The sequence below is a fragment of the Ictalurus punctatus genome, chromosome 15, assembly GCF_001660625.3.
Source record: "Ictalurus punctatus breed USDA103 chromosome 15, Coco_2.0, whole genome shotgun sequence".
Taxonomy (NCBI): Eukaryota; Metazoa; Chordata; class Actinopteri; order Siluriformes; family Ictaluridae; genus Ictalurus; species Ictalurus punctatus.
In genome coordinates, this window is record NC_030430.2 from 2,705,898 (window position 1) to 2,725,373 (window position 19,476).

Genomic DNA, 19,476 nt, shown 5'->3' on the forward strand with positions numbered 1-19,476 from the left:
CGTGGCCACTAGAGGGTGACATAGATTCAAGAATTGTGTAAGAACCGTAACTATGCTGAGCAATGACGAGAAACTATAAACAGTATACAGGTGACCGAACTTATTTTATACACCTTCATTAGAAAACAATGGAGTGTGCAAGGTTTCCAGAGAATCAGGATGCTTCGGACAAGCCCATCATGTAGAGTTTTGGGCTGTGTGGTCCTTTGTGTTGTGTCTCTACAAGCATTGCACACCTGCATTTGGGCAGTTTCTCTCATTTTTTTTTCCTGGCAGATACTCTCAAGCTCAGGTAGGCTGGATGGGGAATATTTGTAAGTCTTTAGGTGTCTACACAGATGCTCTATGGGGCTCTGGGTTTTGACTGAGACATGCAAGGGGGTGAAAGCCATACTAGTATTGTCTTGGTTGTATGCTTTGGATCAGTGTAATGCTGAAAGCTGAAACTTCATCCTAGTATGAGGCGGTGTGTACTCTGGATCATGTTTTCTTCAAAGAATCATGTATTTGGCTGCATTTATACTAGTCTGCCCATCCCTGCCTCTTAGAAGCCATAGCATGATGCTGCCACCATAAGGATGGTATTGTATTATCAGTTCATGAGCAATGATTGGTTTTCACTAGACATAGTGCTTAGAGTTCAGCCCAAAAAGTGGAAGAAAAAAAAAAAGCCTCATCAGACCAGTCGACCATAAACGCCTGATTTTGATATTTCTGGGATGGTTGTCCATCCAGCAGGTTCTCCTGTCTCTGCAGTGGACATCTGAACCACTGTTTGAGTGGCCATTAGGTTCTTGGTCACCTCAATGATCAAGTCCCTTTTAGCCCAGTTACTAAGTTTGGCTGGATGGCCAGCTCTATGAATCCTGGTGGTTCCAAACTCCTTCCATTTCACAATGGTGGAGCCCGCCATGCTCTTTGGAACATTCAAAGCTTTAGAAATGTTTCTATACCCTTGCCTAGATCTATATCCCGACACAATTTAATCCTAGAGGTCTGTGGAGAATTCCGCCATCGCTTGGTTTTTGGTCTGGCTGGCGTGACCAGCCTTTCTAAATCATATCGTCAATTGAATTTGCCCCAGGTGGACTCCAGTCAAGTTCTAGAGACATCAAGATCATCAAAGCAAACATAAAATTTGGAGTGCTTTCGATTTCAGTTTTTGTTCAATTGCTAAAATCATGCTTTCACTTTGTCTTTATGGATTGTCTGTAGATGAATAGCCAAAATGTGAATTTAATTAATTTAAAATGAAATATAATACAATAAAGTGCAAGAAGTGAAGGGTTCTGTAATTGTCAAAGAATAATGATTTTATAATCCTATGATCTCATGTCACCAAGAAAAGGATGGGTTCCCCTTCAAGTCTGGTGCCTCTCAAGGTTTCCTCGTCATGTCCTCCTCCTCAGTTGAGGTCTCCCTCACCACTGTTGCCTCTGCTTTGCTCGTTATGGATAAGAAATGGATCATCTTAAAACCTAATTGAAACCATTTTTTTCATCATCTAGATTACAGGTCATGAGCTACTCTTTTAATGCTGTGGTTTTAATCCACTGACATAATTGTAAGGTTTTTCCTACGTATGGGATATACTACAACTCATGCTGTGCTCAAGAGGACTTTTAAAGAACGCAACGCAAGAAGAACCATTCCAACCACAAGACACGTTCCTAGTGATTTAGAACTGACAGCTATAGAGTGACCTGTGTGATCCAAAGGCCTTCGATTTATACTAAAGGGTCTATACCCAATGAATTCATTGATTTTAAGACCGTAAATTATTTTTTCATTTGAGGCTTCATGGTCACTTTATGTAATGAGAATGGCTAAAATACACGATCTAGACTTCCTCAATACAGACCTTGTAAATAAAACTCCACTAAATCAAACTGGACACCTTCAACGGGAGATATTCAAGCACTGGATTTATATACGTTTTTAGATTTATATAAAGAAAAATGGCACACGGTGGCTTAGTGGTTAGTACGTTCGCCTCACGCCTCCAGGGTTGGGTTTCGATTCCCACCGTGGCCCTGTGTGGGTGGAGTTTGCATGTTCTCCCCGTGCTGCGGGGGTTTCCTCCGGGTACTCCGGTTTCCTCCCCCAGTCCAAACACATGCATGGTAGGCTGATTGGCGTGTCTAAAGTGTCCGTAGTGTATGAATGTGAGTGTGTATGTGATTGTGCCCTGCGATGGATTGGCACCCTGTCCAGGGTGTACCCCGCCTCGTGCCCCATGCTTCCTGGGATAGGCTCCAACTTCCCCCGTGACCCTGAAGGAAGGATAAGCGGTATAGAAGATGGATGGATAAAGAAGAATGAGCAAAGTAAAGTAAGAAAAAAAAAAACATAAGCTGTAATCTACCAAGGCAGGAATCTGCAGCGCTGAAAGACAGCTGATGGAAGATGGAGCAGTTGTTGACTGGAGAAAAGCCATCTACATTAAAGAAGCAGAGAGAAAACTTTCTGATACCAGCTTTTATAGGCATATTGACAACCCTACCTCTCGGTACACGAATGCTCCATCCAGTTTACTATTACTAATGCTATTTCAGCAGGGCATCTGCTCACAGATCCTAATTGTAGCTCATCCTCAATATACATACACAAAACTGTCCTGGACATCTCAGCCTGCAATGTTAAGTCGAGTCGCAAGTCTTCTTTAATTTGATCAAAGTCGAGTCGCAAGTCTTCTTTAATGATGTCAAAGCCGAGGTGCAAGTCTTTAATTATGTCAAAGCCGAGGTGCAAGTCAGCAAATGTGTGACTCCAGTCCAAGTCATGTGACTCGGGTCCACAACACTGCATGAGCACGCGTGCCTTTGTATAAGCAGTCTGTAATTACCGCCATAAAGAGATCTTACTACATCCAGTCCGTGCACGCGTCTAATTATTATGCACGTGCAGTCCGTTAAACGTGTTACTTATTCGTACTGCTCTCTGCATAAACGATACCGCTGACCTGTCGCGAGCTTGTTTCCAGTGCGCGTTCCCGAGCAGGTGGCTAGACGCAGGAGCGCGCACCTTAAACCCTTCCCATCGCATCTCCCTCCTTTCTGTGCTGCTAGAAGAGACATCAACCACTTCAGGAGACTATCGAACTTCAGGGTGGTGACTTTGCAACCCTGCCCTGGATTGTTTTCCTATTACAGCACACCCCCCCGGTTGTGTTTTTTCATAGCTTCTCCACGCAAGCTACAAGTGAAATCACACAATGTGAAGTGAAACCCTTTCTACAGAACACTTCTGCTGCTTATACGCTCGCGCGCGTTCCCGAGACACACGAGCGCGCACATTCAGCCCTCCCCGTGCCGTCTATCTAAAGACTGAACAGACCGAGACATGAGGAGAGACGCGGTCCGTGACAGCACTGCTGACACACAGACACCACCACCGCTTTGTGAATGATGTAAAGAAAAAGAAAAAAGAAAAGAAATGATGGAATTATAAACATGTAGGCTTTATACACCTCGGCGTGAGAATCTCTCTCTGTGTGCGCGCGCGCGCGCTCGCTCGCTCGCTCGCGTGCGTTTACTGGCGCTCAAACAGGAGACGTAAAACGTTTATAGCCATGGAATACCCACCAATGATTCTGGGAGAATGTCTTTAATCCTTGCTTTCTGAATACGTCCTGGAAATGTTTCCGAAATCACGGAGCTGTTCCGTGTTGAGGAATAAACAGTAAGCAGCCCTGCTTTTGTTCCCAGCCGGCTGAATATAAACACACCACGGCGGAAGATGCTTCGTACCGGTGAGTCGCAAAGAACAGCGATTTCTGCAAGAAAACACCAATAAACATCAACTAGAGGACATGTCCGCTGTCAATGTATTGAACAGGACAAACACACAGCAGTGCCGAGCGTCGCACACGAATCTTTAACCGTGTAAATAATGTTAACGCGTTAAGGCTAACCGCTAATACTGACAAGGTGCGTTTTAAATGTGTTTTCAGCCGTTCTTCAGTGCTTTCTGGACGTGCTGGAACACACACACACACACACACACACACACACACGCATCTTTAAGGTTGGTGTAGTAACAGGTAGGTGCCATCTGTATTGACTAGTATCCCTGCTGCATCCTCAGGCTCATGTGTTAATGTTTAGGACCACTGGCGAAAAAAACAACAACAATAACAACAACAAAACCCTGTAACGTTATAGCGACGGTGTAAAACACCGAGGCGAAAACTTGTGATATGTTAAAACTAAAATATGTAGAACATGATGAACAAAAAATAGTTCTAAACAGTGACCTCGGGACAAAAGTATCAGGTGGCTGAGGAAACCTATTTGGGAAAACTAAGTTCCGGGCCGGAAGCCTTGTTTGTGTTTGGACACTCTACTCTAAGAGAAAAGGGGCGGGGCTTTGTGGACATGGTCGTGAAGTGGGAGGGGTCACTCAAAAGTAAAAAATTAACTCGCCTAATCTTGAAAAGGAAAAAACAAACAAACCCAAAACGCACTAATCTTACCTAATGCACCTTTTAACATGCAGTTGCGAGCACAACACAACACTCGGTGCGTTTACATGGACCGCAGTAATCTAATTATTGACCTTTTATTGTGTGCGCATATAAACGTCATAATCGGAATATAGACCTTGAATGAAATTTGATGTGCATGTAGATAAAGTCACTTGGTCTCTGATCTATCGAAGGTGGTATTGTGGCATATTCAAATAATGCACATAAGTGATAGGTGTTTAATTTCGTGATGGAGTTTTACTGATGGACAAGTCCTACGTTCGTTAGTCCAAGTACACGCTGAAACGTGCTGCCCGGGCCGACGTTTCAAATTTATGCAATAACGTACGCCAGGTTAACTAGTTAAGTTCAAGAACACAGACTGAGTAAGGAATGAGGATAGGAGTATTATTCTCTTTTAAGAAAGTTTTTGGCGGTGAGCCGTGGTGTTCTGTCTTTGCATTGTCCGGCGAAAGTCATTATTTTCTCTCGATATATTGGGATAGGATGCACGAGTCGTGCGAGTTATACGGCGACGTCGCGTCGAACTTTACATTGCTCGGTTTCTTCGGAATTTCACATACAAACAGGTCACGCCTCAGCCGGTGTCTTTAGTGCAGCGGGGGGGGGGGGGGGGGGGGGGGGGGTCGCTACAGCACTGAGGTGCATCTCGGTATTCACTGTCGCTATCCTATCTGCACGCACTGCGAACTGGCGGCGGATGTGGATCGAGTAGCAACATGCTGCCTGATCTGTACCAGGCATGCGTTAATGTTTTATGACTTGATTTCAATCAGTCATGTATGCATAAACATCACATGGTATCCAACTCACTTCAGTATCCATTAATATTCCGGTGTGGAAAAAAACAACCCTGCAATATGAGCTTGTGTTATAACATGAAACGCATAATGTTATTTTTAAAAAATAATAAAATAGATGGAAAGTGTGTTATGAATCTTATTGAGTAAATTTGATTAGTGTAGACAGACAAACTGCATCAGCAAGATTGGTGTTAACAATCTATTTTCCAAGAGGAAATATGAATAATAACTATTTTAACAACAAAGTTTTGTTGTTGTTGTTGTTGTTGTTTAAAACCCCAGTTCATTCACTTGCTGTTTGCTCTATCCCAGCTCGTCTGACTCCTCTGGGTACAGCAAAAATGTTTTTTTCATGACATGTTAAAATATTCTTGCCCCAGTGTCCTGACCCAACGAGATCAAAATCGACTGAAGCTTATTTTCTTTATCTTTTGTAATGCTGGGTTTTTTTTTTTTTTTTTTTTATGAATTCATCGATTGGACGACTAAGAAGTAACAGAATAAAATAATCTGAATGTCTTTTTCTGAGATTGGCATGGGAGTGCTAGCGAAGTAATAAAATATGTCCGAGTCGGAGTAGCTGTTTGATTTTTCAAACGAAAGTGGAATAAAATTTAGCGTTGACCAGCATTTATACTCGCAAAGACGAAAAAAAAACAACATTCTTAACATGTACTTAAATGCAGAAATGAAGCATTTCCTTTCCTCGTTGCCGTACACTCCTGGATCGTGAGTCATCATGCAAATGGAGACAAACTAGCGAATAACCTTTAGCATCATTTCAACTTGAGTATAAAAAGTTTTTAAGAAGTTGAGGGATAGTTTGACGGCTTGTGATCAAGACCTGCAGGCCGAGAGTTTGTCCTGATGATAAAGTTTTTTTTAGTAGCGCTGACAGGCCACTGTGAATAAGCATGTACTTGTCTTTGGAGCCTGGGTCATTGGTTCTCCAACCTTTTTGTACCCAGAGACCTCTTTAACTGTAAAATAAATTCCATGGAGACCCTCAGATTTTTTTTTTTAATGAGCATTTATTCAAACGTTTCAAATAATATATATTTTAATGTTAAGCCATAGAGATCTCTCTTTCTGACCTTTCCACCGATAGAGCACGTTAGACCTGAACTGACTTTGGTGCCTGGACATATCGTTGATAATGTGTGTAGTGATTTCCCCCACTGTAAGAAATTAAATAAACATGCCCTGGACCCCCTGGCTGTGCTGCACTTTGAAAGCCACTGAGCTGGGCTACTGATCTGTCCGTCCGTGTTCAGCACCGTCGATGAGAGTCCATCGCGTAGTTAAATGAATTGCTTTGGAAAGTCATTTAAAACGAATCGGGTTAGAAAATCATCTGTAAAATCCCGACGTGTTTAACCGTGTCATCGTAACGTGCCGCGTGGGATATAAAAAGCTGCTCGACGTGCTCCGTGTGAGGGTGTAAGACACCCCACTCTTGTGTTAAAGCATGACTTCCTTTTACTTTTCACAGATTGACTAATGTTGCTTTATTTAAATAGTACATTATGACACATGTAGGATGCGAATCCTGTCAGACATCTCTACAGAACCAAGTTGTAAATTGTTGTCTATATATAATATAATATTTATATATATTTTCTTTTCCTATTTTAATCTGCAGCCCTAAAAGGTCCGTGAAGTAATTTGGCCTATTACTAGTGTAGGTTTTCTGATTTTGAAGCGAGTCAGTGATAAAGGGAAAGGGAGTTTCTTGATGCTATGAGTAAATAAAAACAACACAGGTTATTAATAATTTCAGCTTCATGTCATATCCATGCTAACCTTCTTTGCTTTGCTTTCAGTATGTCCCAGTTGCGCCCCCCCATCTCTCTCTCCACCCATCGTCCCGTCTCGTCCCCTTTTTCATGAAGCTGCATCGTGTCTCACACCCCTCTCCTACCTCTCTTCCACCCTCCTGAAACACACACACATACACACCGTGTCCCCTCGCTGCCCCTTTTGTCTGCCTCAGTAAAACAGCAGAGCCTGCTCAGGCCCGGGGGATTAACGTGTGTATACCCGTGAAGTGAGCGATGATTTGGGGGGGGCGGGCGGAAGCAGTGAGGGCTCATCAATGCGCAGCTCCTATTGTGTTTGGTTTTTCAGAGCTCTGTGGGAGCGGGCGACTCCGGGTGTGAGAGAGATGATACGAACCACGCTGAGCACTCTGCTGTGCCAGGGAACATCACGAGCTGAGGAACGCCTCACCCGATGAACCGGCGCTCCAGAGACACCTGTGAGAGCCTCGTCTCTTGTAAAACCGAGTTAGGAAGCGTGTCAATCATGCCATACGGTTCTGGCTTGTATGAACCCATCCATTCCATTGTACTCTATTAATACAGAAGGGTTAGGGAGGGATGTGAATGTCATACTGATCATGTCCTGTAAGCAAGTCATGCATGTATGCACTTACAGGAGTGTTAAAAAAAAACACAACAAATTACATAAATCTCAGCGTTTTGATTGCAAATGTAAGAACCTGAACAAGTTTACCTTTATGATGAAGAGAGGGATTGATTTCGCAGATGTTTTTTTTTCTTTTCACTCATGTATAATTAAACAAATTCATGTTCAATTGTATTCCCAGCGAAGAACTTGAAACAGTCCCCACTCGTTCAGCTCATATTAAGATATTTGATGTGTTTTATACGTAGGCAAGGTTATGGAAGTGCGCATCAGACTGAAGGCGAGAGCCTCGATGTTCTGTACGAACGCTTTTCCGGTGGCTTTTAAGAAAACTCCTTGCCATTAAACAAATCGGCTCCTTTTTAAACACGAACCCCCACGGTCACGTGTCGTCGTTTGCCTCTTGCTCGTTTACATGCCGACACACGTGCTCCTTTCTAGCCTTTCATTTTCGCCCAGTATGTCCGATAGGGTTGTCAGAAAGGGATGGATATATAACTGGGTCGGATAGATTTATTATGAACTGTAATATCCCGAATCTGAGCGTCGCATCCATAATTATGTGCCTTTTTAATATTGCATAAAAGCAGCGGTAATGGCGTTGAACAGTACGTTCTCAAAGTTGACGTGTACAACTTTTACAAAGTAAACGGGCACGAGTGAAGATCTGTGCGACTTTGACGAGGGCCAGATTGTGACGGTTAGACGACTGGGTCCGAGCATCTCTAAAACAGCAGTTCTTGTGGGGTGTTCCCAGTATGCAGTGGTTAGTACCTACCAAACGTGGTCCAAGGAAAGACAACCGGTGGACCGTCGACTGGGTCATGGTCGCTCAAGGCTCATTGATCACTGTAGCATCCCGAGCCTCGAGTTACTGTCTATATAGAGTGTGTGCATGGGCTTCTTCTAGGTTTTCTGGTTTCATCCCACCTCCCAAAAGCATGCCAGTAGGTAGTTAGCCTCCAGGTGTAAATACGTGTGTGACCGTGTATGCGTAGTGTGCTGCCATGGACTGGGATCCCATTCAGAGTGTCTCTGCTCCTTTATTCCTTGATGTTCTCCGGACCGACCGCAACCCTGACCGTGATGAACTATAAGGCGAAAGAGGCAGTGCTATTTTTATTGATGTAATACTCCTTGGTACACATTAAATACGCATTAAAGTATTTCCCTGTGACACGTGCAGTAGTCAGTGGGAGTCTCACACTGCGCAAAAGAAAAAAAAAAAAAAAAAACTTTTACAGGCTAAATCAGGAAGGAAAGCCAACGTAGGGTTCGAATGCAAGCCAGAATAAATTACAGGTTGACAACTAGGTTACAAGAAACTTGAAGGGAAATATGAAACTGATTGGAAGGCAGTAAAGACTTGAGGAATTCTGTTTTGCTCAAGCCTGGTGTGAACAGCCGAGTACTGTTGGTTTCGGACATTTCACTCGAGCTGTAATTTAGTGTCCTTAATTACAGTCGGCGAAGAGCAGTTTGGGAACCGCTGGGCTATGGGTTTTGATTTCTCTCTATCTTCGGGTGCCTCTCGATCAGCTCTCTAGTTCAGTATTCAGGGCTAAATCAGGGAGTCGGCAATTTTAAATTCTTCCAGTGCACTGGAACGTTCTCTCCCTAAAAAAAAAGAAAAGAAAAAAAATCGCACAATGCACTGCGAAAAACCAGGGAGCATCGATGCGCACTTTGTTCCCTGACTGGAAATGACATCATAAATGAAATTCTAGCCTCTCAGGTAAAAAAAAAAAAAAAAATGGCAGACGAACTCCCTGCTAATTTCGTCTGCAAATGTAAGCTCGTTATCCTCGTCGTAGTTCTCAAATGATTACTTTTGTCAGCAAATTTGTACCTTTATTTGATGTTCTATATGTAGTTTGTTTGAGTCTAATGATTTTTAAAAGAACCGCTAGCTAGCCTACGATCCTGCTTGACGTGCCATGACCGAAACGCACGTGATTAAGCTGATAAGTTTATATGACTTAAATCTGAAATATTTGATATGTTTGGGTTTTAGAGTGAGTGATGGGGACGTTAGAAGGTTCACTGGAAACTGAGTCATCAGCGTCCCAATGTGTAGTGAGCCAGGGTCCTTACGAGTGCCCAAACTTGTGTACCTAGGGAGCCGATCGAGAAGAAACTATTTGGGATTTCGGTTATGACCCGACTTCAACATCGGAGTGCCATCTGCTCTGTAGGTGATGTCTGGATAAACCAGGGCTTAATGACTATTAGTAGAACCTGACTTGCCACATGTCCTTAAGGAACATGAAGGTCCAGAACAGTGAGAGTCGTGCTTGAGGAAGAGATAACATTGGGCCCTTGATGTCTGGTGTTTGCACAATAGAACACAATAGTAGTGAAAAAGAAGCTTTCGCATTGTGGTGAGTTTTTAATAAACAAACCCCAGACAGGCAGCATACAGCCCAGACTGGCTATAATCGTCTAATCATCGTCTAATCATCGTCCAATTGGAAACAGCATCTCGTTCAGGACGATGTCTCGGAAGATTCTTCTTTATTTGCTTCAGCTGTGGAATTTAGTCAAACGGATTAAACAGTTATGTACAGCGATGTGTCTTCTGCTTAATGTTAACATTTTAAACATCCATAGCTGTTAAGCTTGTCTGCGTTTTTATTTATTTCTTTTAAATATTGAATTGCCGGCACGTTCTTACTCTTAATGAGTTTTTTTCAGACCAAATGCCCCCATGATCCTCAGCCCACATCCTCATCATCTCATCACCATTGCCCTCCAGTCAAGCTCCTCCCCACTCAAAGTCACCTGATCATTTGCAACGCTCACCTGTTTGCAAAGACGTTACTCACTTCGAATAACCTGGGCGTCCTGTATTACCAGTGTTTGAACACAGTCTGCTTTACTGGTTTTGCCCAACTGCCTGTCTATTTGACTATCACTCATTTCCTGAGGATTGTCTGGCCCATTGGACTGTTTGCTGTAGCGGTGTTAATAAAACCATGAACCACTTGCCTGTAGACACGAGCAATGTTTCTCCCAGTGACGTCTTAGAAACCGTTCATGGTCAGGATTTGTTCTTGATAAAATCACTCCGAGTGCATTATTCAGTTCAGAGTGAAACCCCAAACACGTTTATTTATTCATCCATTTCCTGCATTTAGTTGTTTGCTCGGTAATAGAAAATTGAACACTGAGTACATACTATTAAATATTTGTTTACCTGGACTAGACAAATCAGTTTATTCCTTTTTCACTGCAAGTGGGCGTTTGGTTCATTTCACATATTAGAGTTAGGAGATTATTTCTCTCCTTTTCCTTCTGTAGATGGGCAACATGCCCGAGGTGCATAGTTGAGGTCACGTGTCCGTGGTTACTGATCCTATGGAAGCATGAGGGCCACTCGTGGCTCTGCGTTTATATTTTGCTAGCTGAATTGACTCTTTCAGTCAGATCGCGCCGAGCACCGAATCGAGATCACGAAAAAGTCATTTTTCGCCTACTACGAGCTGTGCTCGGTGGGGAAATTCCAACCTTTCAGGCGTGAAGGAGAGCGAGACCGGCGGAGTAGAAAACCGCAAGCTGTGTGAAAAGCTTTTTAATCAATAGCTTTTGTTTGTCACATTTTAATAATAATATGAAGTCAAATTGACCGGTTGCCCTGACCAAATGCCACTCGTATTATGCGCATTCCTGTATTTTTATTTATTTATTTATTTATTTTTACGGAGAAAACGCGAGCAGAACTCGTGCGCTGTGGAAACCCTGCGTATGTCACGATATCTCGTTATGGCGAAATCGCATCATCTTTAAAAGTTATAGGTTAAGATACGGCATAACGCACCGTTTTCGGATTTTACGAATCGGTAATGATGCTAACAATGAATGGTTTGTCAAGTAAAATCTAAACAAGCTAAATACTTTAAGTATGTTTTAAGCTATGTGCAAGCCTATCCATATACAGTTTAGCCTGCATAAAAGTCTACACACCCCTGTTCAAAAGGACCCTTTGCTTGTAATCGAGTCTTTTTGGGTAAGTGTCTATTCCAAAACGGTGGTGTTCTGAAACCATTCCTAAGTTGACATGGATTTGTGCTTCGGGTTGTTATCATTTGTCTAACAGAGGCCTGCAGTTTCCTTGTATGTTGACTAGAGCCCAAGTCTCAGCTGAAGAGAAGTAGCCTGACACCATGATGCTGCCACCACCATGCTTCACCGGGGGTGTTCTTTGGGTAATAGGGGTATTGTTATGCCCAAAAAAAGTTCTACTTTGCTCTCATCTCAGAATTTTCATAATCCATGGAGTGTCTCTTACTTCGGTTCCTTTTTCCTGCGAATAAAAAGGCAAGCAAAACTGAAAGATCTAGCTTCCAACGCATGTGTTGATGGTTACGTTTTTGTTAGGAGTGTTGCTTTAAGATGGACGATGGGAAACCCACACAGGCATGTTAAAACCTAGAAACGGAGGCACCGGCAGCAGGAGTGCCTGTTAGCTTGTTTTCGAAAAAACAGCATGGTTCCAGCCGCGAGGCAGTCCACTCGGTATATCGCATTTTTGTTTCTATAGCAACAAAACATTTACAGGGACATGTAACGTGGAAAGTCATGTAATTTAAGCCTAACAGGAAAAAAAAACCCATATTTAAAAAGGTTGTTATTATAATAAAAGTAACGAAATGAATATGATTGATCTGCTGAAACGTTCTGAAAGGAGCCCTTCATTTGATTCTGTTTTTATTCTATCCTGTGCGGAACATCGTAAACAGTTATGCTTATGTACAAATTTGCATATGATCTCATCCGGCAACTTTACGAGACCTTTGAGCATGCTTTGACTCATTGAAAATTGTCGGTGGTGTCGACACAGGCTGGGATAGCTTTTGTCTTATTAACAAGTCCCGTACTCACTGCTCATAAAAGCGTGATTGCTTTAATGATACAATTAGATTGGAAGCTTAGATGGATGGATAGACGATAAACGTATTCGATTTATCATGCCGATCTGGTCCTTAATGTTCTTGTGTATAGTTTAGCCGGTTCCATGTTCTAGTTGAGTATGAATGGTACAGGTGTCTGTTACTATAATTAGCCCCTTTGTTGAGCAGTCATGTGAGGTTGCACACAGGTCAGCCCGATGTGTGCTGTCAGTGTGGAGGGCAGAGGCGCGACTGCCTCCGACAGATGGACCGCGACAGGGGAGAGATTTCACCAGAGGGGAGAGAGAAAGAGACGCACACGGGGGTAAAACGGAAACACGTATCAGACTGTCGGAGGCAGACAGTAAAGCCTAAGTTGCCTTTATGTGGCTTTTTATGACTAGATTATTGCTGAATCAGGTTTTTTTTTTTGGTCTTTTTTTTTTTTTTTTTTTAAATGATGATTCAGTGGAAATAATCAGCAATACAGTAATTTTTTAATTTTTTAAAAAATTTTTATTGGACATGAAGAGCAGCACTGATAATGATGTGGAGCGTTTGAGGTCATAACAAGAGAGATGGATGCTAGACAGCAGCCACACTGTCTAGAGATAGATTTGCTCCGTGAATGAAACCCTTCGAATCGAAGAGAATTTAAGAGATGTAAATGTGAACGAGGAGGCTGCCATCATGTCTGACGTGGAACTGAAATACTGTTGATCCCCTTCCAAATGAATCCACGATGATTCGTTGCTTTTACTTCAGCTCAATTTGGCATTCCCTGTACTTATGAATTATTGACATCTTAAGGGCTTTAACCGCAGCATCAGTTTTAAATAATCATCATGGCATTCTCTTCCTTTATGTCATAGTAATGTACTTCACCTGCCTTTGTAGCGGCCTGAGGTCCAATTACTACCTGGAGTTTCTTTCTGTCTTGCTTGCTTGCTATTTCCCCCCCTTGGAAACTCTTGTTTGTTTGTTTTAAAGCTAAGTTTCTGACATTGATGACATGTGATTGCTCTTATTGTGTGCTCAGCCATGTAGAGGCTTTGGCATGCGCAAAGTCTTTCCGTACAGTTGTACATGTAGATGAACCTTTTTAAATACATTTTTTTTAAAAATTTTGACATAATTAAATTGTCAGAGTTGTCAGACTGTTTTAGTTGTGATTGTGAGCCATTAGGACGTGAAGGCCATGCGAAGGGAAGTGGAAGGCTGTCTTCTGCAGGTGCTCTAAGAGCAGCGAGGCCCTACCTCTTCACTCGCAGAACTAAATGTTCATGGGTGGGACTCAATTTCTGTCCGAGCAGGACGGGAGAGACACAGATGCACTTACGGTGATTTGTAATCTAAAGGCTTTTTGTGTTATATAGAGTGCTAAGATGGTGCTCATACAGTATACAGATCTGCTGAGTCATTACCGATGAGCCGGTCGGGGTGTGCGGACGAAGCGGAAATGATTGGACACTTTCGGTATTCGCTAAAGTCGCAGTCTTTCTTTATACCACAGCACTGCTCGATGCTCAATTCTGATCGAGCTGATGGCGTTTGTTCGTTTTCTCTAAAGGCGACCGTGACGCTAGCGCCATCTGCAAAGTTTATATCCACGCACACGCTCTAATCGGTTATGGTTTCTATAGGAGCAACTTCCGCAGAGGTGTCCGTTTGTATCGCAGACGTTCCTCGTGAACGGGCTGAAAATGCGTGCGAGCATTTATGTGACGTAGCTTTCAGTGAAGAGATGTTTATGTAGCATCTCCAGGGTCAGCACATTTGAAACAGTCTGAGGTAAATCTGTAACTTTATGTTTTCAGAATGGGGGAAGTCTTCAGGACAGAGGGCTTTGCGGTTACTCAATAACACAACATGCTGTGGTTTGTCTTATTAACTGGTGAAGAAAGGACTCTTTTTATGAGTTATGTAAGCGATAACAGGAATTAACTTGCTTTATGGATGTTCCACAACATTAAACCTAGCAATAAATGGATGAGAAGTATGACGTGGTGCTCTTTAATTAATAATAAATAACACAAAAAAAAAAAAGTCAAATTACTGTTGTGTAAAACAAAACATTACACGAGGAGGTTATCGGTAAGTAATCCACTTCGAGCTGGTAACACGCCGCTTTCCTCAAGCGGTAGACTTTCAGTTTGTAAATAGCGGGTTATATTTGGTGAACATGCACAGCTGAAATAAGCCATGGTCTTACAGTTAGGATGGGTTTTATTGACTATGTTGCGCAGTAATGACATTAGTGACGCATGTATATACATGACACCTACTAAATTTGAACGCTTTTTGTTTTTTTTTTAGGCTTTACCTGAAGCTGAGCAACATTATTTTGTTGGGATGGATAGAAGACGTGCACTGACTGAAAACTGACACACACTAGCAAGGGTGCTCTGAGTGTGTGAACCAGACCAAACCCAAAAAAAGAAACAGGAGGGAAGGAGTTTTTCTTATTTATTTAGTTTTTACTGTCATGGCGACCGACCCAGGAGAGCCCACCGGCACGGAGGAGTCATCCGGAGAGAAACCTGATGGAGAGAGGGAGGAAGAGAACGAGAGGACGGGGAACCAGTCAGCCAGCCGAAGGGAGAGCCGGACACCAGAGAGAGGGGCTGGACAAGAGGAAGCCTCGGGAGCAAGGGCAGAAGGAGAAATCGGTGAGGCACAAGAGCAAAGTTCTCATCCGAAGCGTGAGAACAAACGCTTCTTTCGGAAGAGCGTGGAACTCTGTGAGAAGGATGAGCTTGTCGAGGAGGACGAGGGCCTTCATAGCGTCCCTCATTCTGAGCTCCATGCCTCGGACTCTGTTTTCAGTGATGGAACTCTGCATGTACCCACTGATGGCACCCACGGTGGCGGCCTAGACCTGGAAAAGGGTGCCCCGTCAGTGGCCAGGCTAAAGGGAAAGGAGCGTGAGTCTGAGCAGGAGGAGGAGGCTGAGATGAAAGCTGTGGCCACATCACCCGGTGGCCGCTTCCTTAAATTCGACATTGAGCTTGGCCGAGGAGCTTTTAAGACTGTTTATAAAGGCCTGGACACGGAGACGTGGGTGGAAGTGGCCTGGTGTGAACTACAGGTAAGTCCTGCTCTGGAATCATTTCAATAACTTGATGCTAGCTTTGCTGTAACTTAATATTTGTGTTGTATCTCAAATTTCGCTCTTTCTGCCATTTCCCTTGGGATCAATATCTATCTATCTGTCTGTGTATCTATCAAGCAGGAGTTTTCAGGTGCTTTCTGTTTTTAATGCTGCTATGAAAAGTATATCTTTGTGCAGACTACATTGTACTGTGCCGTACATTTTTTTTGGAGTGAGCCTACCGGTGTTTTTGTTTTTATTCCTCTCATGTTGCCAATCTCATTCAGTTCTGTCTGTAAAAGAGAGAGAGAGAGAGTGCTGCTATCACATTCATGTTTCTATGAGTCATGTTCACATCTCGGTAAGGCTGCTTGTGATCTAGGCAACAAGCGAGCATGCCGATCCGTTTAAAACGGCCTCAACCGTGCCGGACCTGAAACCAGCTTTGCACACGGTACCGTGTGGTGCAGTAGTATCAGCGCTGCTGCCCCCAGTGGCTTCGCTGTGGTATTACCTTCTACCTAGGAATAGCGGGCTACAGTACGTGCGATTACACGTTTGTTATTGGTTAAGTATATAAAAGTCCATGTTGATACTTTTTCTGTAATCAACATTATTCAGGTTAATCGCTGCATAGTGTAATGACTACATTTGATTACACCGGTTTCGATTTTTTTTTGTTTGCATGTAAACTTTTAGCGACATATGTAATATCTAATATTTAAGTTTATCAGACACAAACCTTTCGAGGCACTCCCCCCTATTAGGAGGTTATGGTCCATGAAGACCAAAACCTCACGCCACAAAAACAGTTTCTTTCCATCCGCCACTTGGCTCATTAACAGTACTCAGGACCCACCATGATCTCGTATCCGCCTCCATGTACATTACACGTTACATTAACGAACAACCCCATGTTGTTGTTTCATATACGTTACATTGGCGCACACGACTCGGACTGCATGAGCGTTCGCACCGGGCCACTTTTGCACATCCGGCACTAATGTACGGTTAATGTCTTTTATTTTTATTTTCCTAAATCTTTACATTTTTATATTTATCCTCATAGTTTTCATAGCTTTATAGTTGTTGTTGTTGTTGTTGTTTTTTTAAAATGCTTCTCATTTTCATAACTTTCTCTCTTGTTTATCTTTTTTTTCTTTTCTTTTGTTTTCCTGTTATTGTTACGCACCAGTACACCAAGACAGATTCCCTGTACGTGTAAACCCACGGTACTCCGATTCAAGACCGATTTTTGATTTTTTTTACCTGATGAGGTTCGGTAATGAATTTGACTGGTCAGCTCAGATGAAAGGACGCATGTGTCTGATAGAAATCGCAAACGATGGCCCAGGTGTACATGCACGCATTATCCAACAAGCACAGCGTACGAGTCATAACAACACACTCTGTCATGCCTGTTAGTCATGATACCATTAGCTTGATTTGAACAGGATCTGTTCCTCCAGAAGCTCCGTGTTTGGCACCATTCTGACGATAATGATAAGGCAGCCTTGAACAGGCTGCAGGTAAACAGTAATATAATCGGTCATTTTTAGGCCGGTTTCAGCTGTATCATGTTTTTTTTTTTAGTCCTAAGTGCTCCGGTCCAGCTAGAATGAATCAGGATGCTGTTTCTTGGGACTCGTTCCGGGCCTTTTGGAGAAATCTTAGCCTCTTGTATTCTTGTTATTCTTTCGAAACTTTTTCACAGTGGGGTGCCCTGAGACGCAGAGAAAAGAGCTTCAGAGCTACAGTTGAATAGCTCCATAGTTTACGCATCGAAACCATCCGTGGGAGAGCAGAGCGGATCCCACTCGGCATGCATTGAAGTGCAGAAATTATGTGGTCAGCACAGTAGAGCTTCTGTCTTTAACGTAGACTTGTTTGTCTGTTGAATGCATTGCGGTCCACAATACACTGTGTTTTCTACGAAAGCTTTATTGTATAATCGTTTCAGAAGGCAGAAGCTGCGGTTACGGTCAATGAATGCGTGCGCACAGCTGGTCGCGTACTCATCTGCATCGCAGTAAGTTATCGGGCGTGGCGTGGTCGGAGGCGTTCGGAGATCACGTGAACCGAATGCCGTAGCGCTCTTAAAGCAGCACTTTTCTGACACGGAGAGTCTGTGAGGTTTTAGTGCTCGCTTATTATTTCGGGTCCCAAGGATACCGAGGCAGTACGTATAAACGTAGCAATAATAATGACCGTGTCGGCGTTTTTTTTTATTTTTTTATTCCGTCAGTCAGTTAAAAAGTAGGTAAAGTAACCATGAGACATTTACTCCCGCGCCAAGAAAAAGTTTATATTACGCGTTTGTGTACGACAGCAGAAACCTGCCGAAAGATCTCAACACTGTGTTTTACGAGTACGCGATTTAGAACCTCGAATAGAATATGAGCGACGCATTGATTGTGATGCTGTTCATTGATTATTGGATTGAAATATTTATGGATTGATCATTAAGAAAAAAAAAATCAGGCACCAACATGACGGTGGCTTTTTGGTACGTAGGAAGGAACAGTAAAATGCCGACTGAGGAACGGAGGCAAGCGGAGCATTTCCTATGGATTCTTTTCGGTTTCTCAGCATGTTTGCTGGCTTTGTGTGCAAGGCCCAGTCTGTCATGTGTTCAGAGCTAATTCCACACTGCGGACCTGGCTAATCTCTGCCTTTGAGTGCTGTGCCAGGCTCCATCATTTTTTATTTTTTTTTCCCCCCATTCAGCCTTGACATCCAGCTTAACCATTAAGTCATGAGGGAGGAAATTGGACTGCGGAGCTGTAACACTAACATCTATTAAACCTTGAAAGCCTGAAAGTGTTCATAATTCAGTTCTTCATAAATTTACTAACTACAGTATAGTGAAATTAATAGCAAAAGGAATACACTTACAAGAGAAGGGAATGTAAGGCTGTTACATTGAAGTGCCCCCTCTAGGAGTAATTCTCTGTGTCCACGTCAATTTGGATCGGTCACGTTCGTCCAAACTGATCTCAAATCCAACGTCTCTTGCACTGGCGCGAGAACCGCGGCTTCGTGTCGCACACTTCATTAGAAAACGGACAGTTTGCTAGTGTGAACGTTGTGTAAACACATTATTCTGCGCCGTGGGAATATTTCCCATTTTATAACTTCTCCATGGCATCCCAATGAAGTATAACGTCACAGACGAGACAGATCTACCCGATGTATGAATGTAGCACAGCCTCTAGCAGGAACAAGCTCAATATTATACCCTAAGGCAGGGGTTCCCAAACTTTTCCGGGGCAAGGATCCTCAAATGGCGTTAACATTTGACCGAGGCCCCCTTTTGCAAGATGTCTTTAAAACACATTAAAAATGCAGACTTCTGAATATATCCCCTTATTTTATTAATGATTACATCATTACATTACATTAGGAATTGATTGTGTGTGTGTGTGTGTGTGTGGTTGTCTGAGAGTGAGAAAGAGAAAATCGTGTATTTATTTATATTTCACACACAATTGTTGAGGCCCCCACTTTGAAAACCACTGCCCTGAGGCATCTGTTTTGAGTAGTAAAGGCCGGCTGCGTGTAAGAGATTAGCCGTGATTTTTCTTTCTTTCATTTTTAAAGTTCCATTCACTCCCACACCCTAACGCAACAAGTTTGACTAATAGCACCGTTTGTACCTTTTCCATAATATTTTCTGATGGAAAATGATGTTGGTTGCATTTGTCAGAGCATATACAAATTAGTCGTTTATTCTGAGCCGAATAAAGCATGGATGATGGATGAAGGAAATCCGTGAATTCA

General features: G+C 42.9%; 1 protein-coding gene across 3 annotated transcripts in view; it reads left to right on the forward strand.

Annotated features, from left to right (window-relative positions):
- Positions 1–2,469: 2,469 nt before the first annotated feature.
- The window catches only part of si:dkey-151g10.3 (serine/threonine-protein kinase WNK3), a 63,299-nt gene continuing 46,292 nt past the window's right edge, over positions 2,470–19,476 (forward strand). For 2 of the 3 annotated variants that reach the window (XM_017488041.3, XM_017488042.3), the window contains exons 1-2: positions 2,470–3,751; positions 14,922–15,693. In XM_017488041.3, coding sequence (XP_017343530.2) covers positions 15,091–15,693 — 603 coding nt within the window. In that variant the 5' untranslated portion in view covers positions 2,470–3,751; positions 14,922–15,090. The remainder of the gene's footprint in view (positions 3,752–14,921; positions 15,694–19,476) is intronic. The other variant, XM_017488043.3, reaches the window with a different exon arrangement.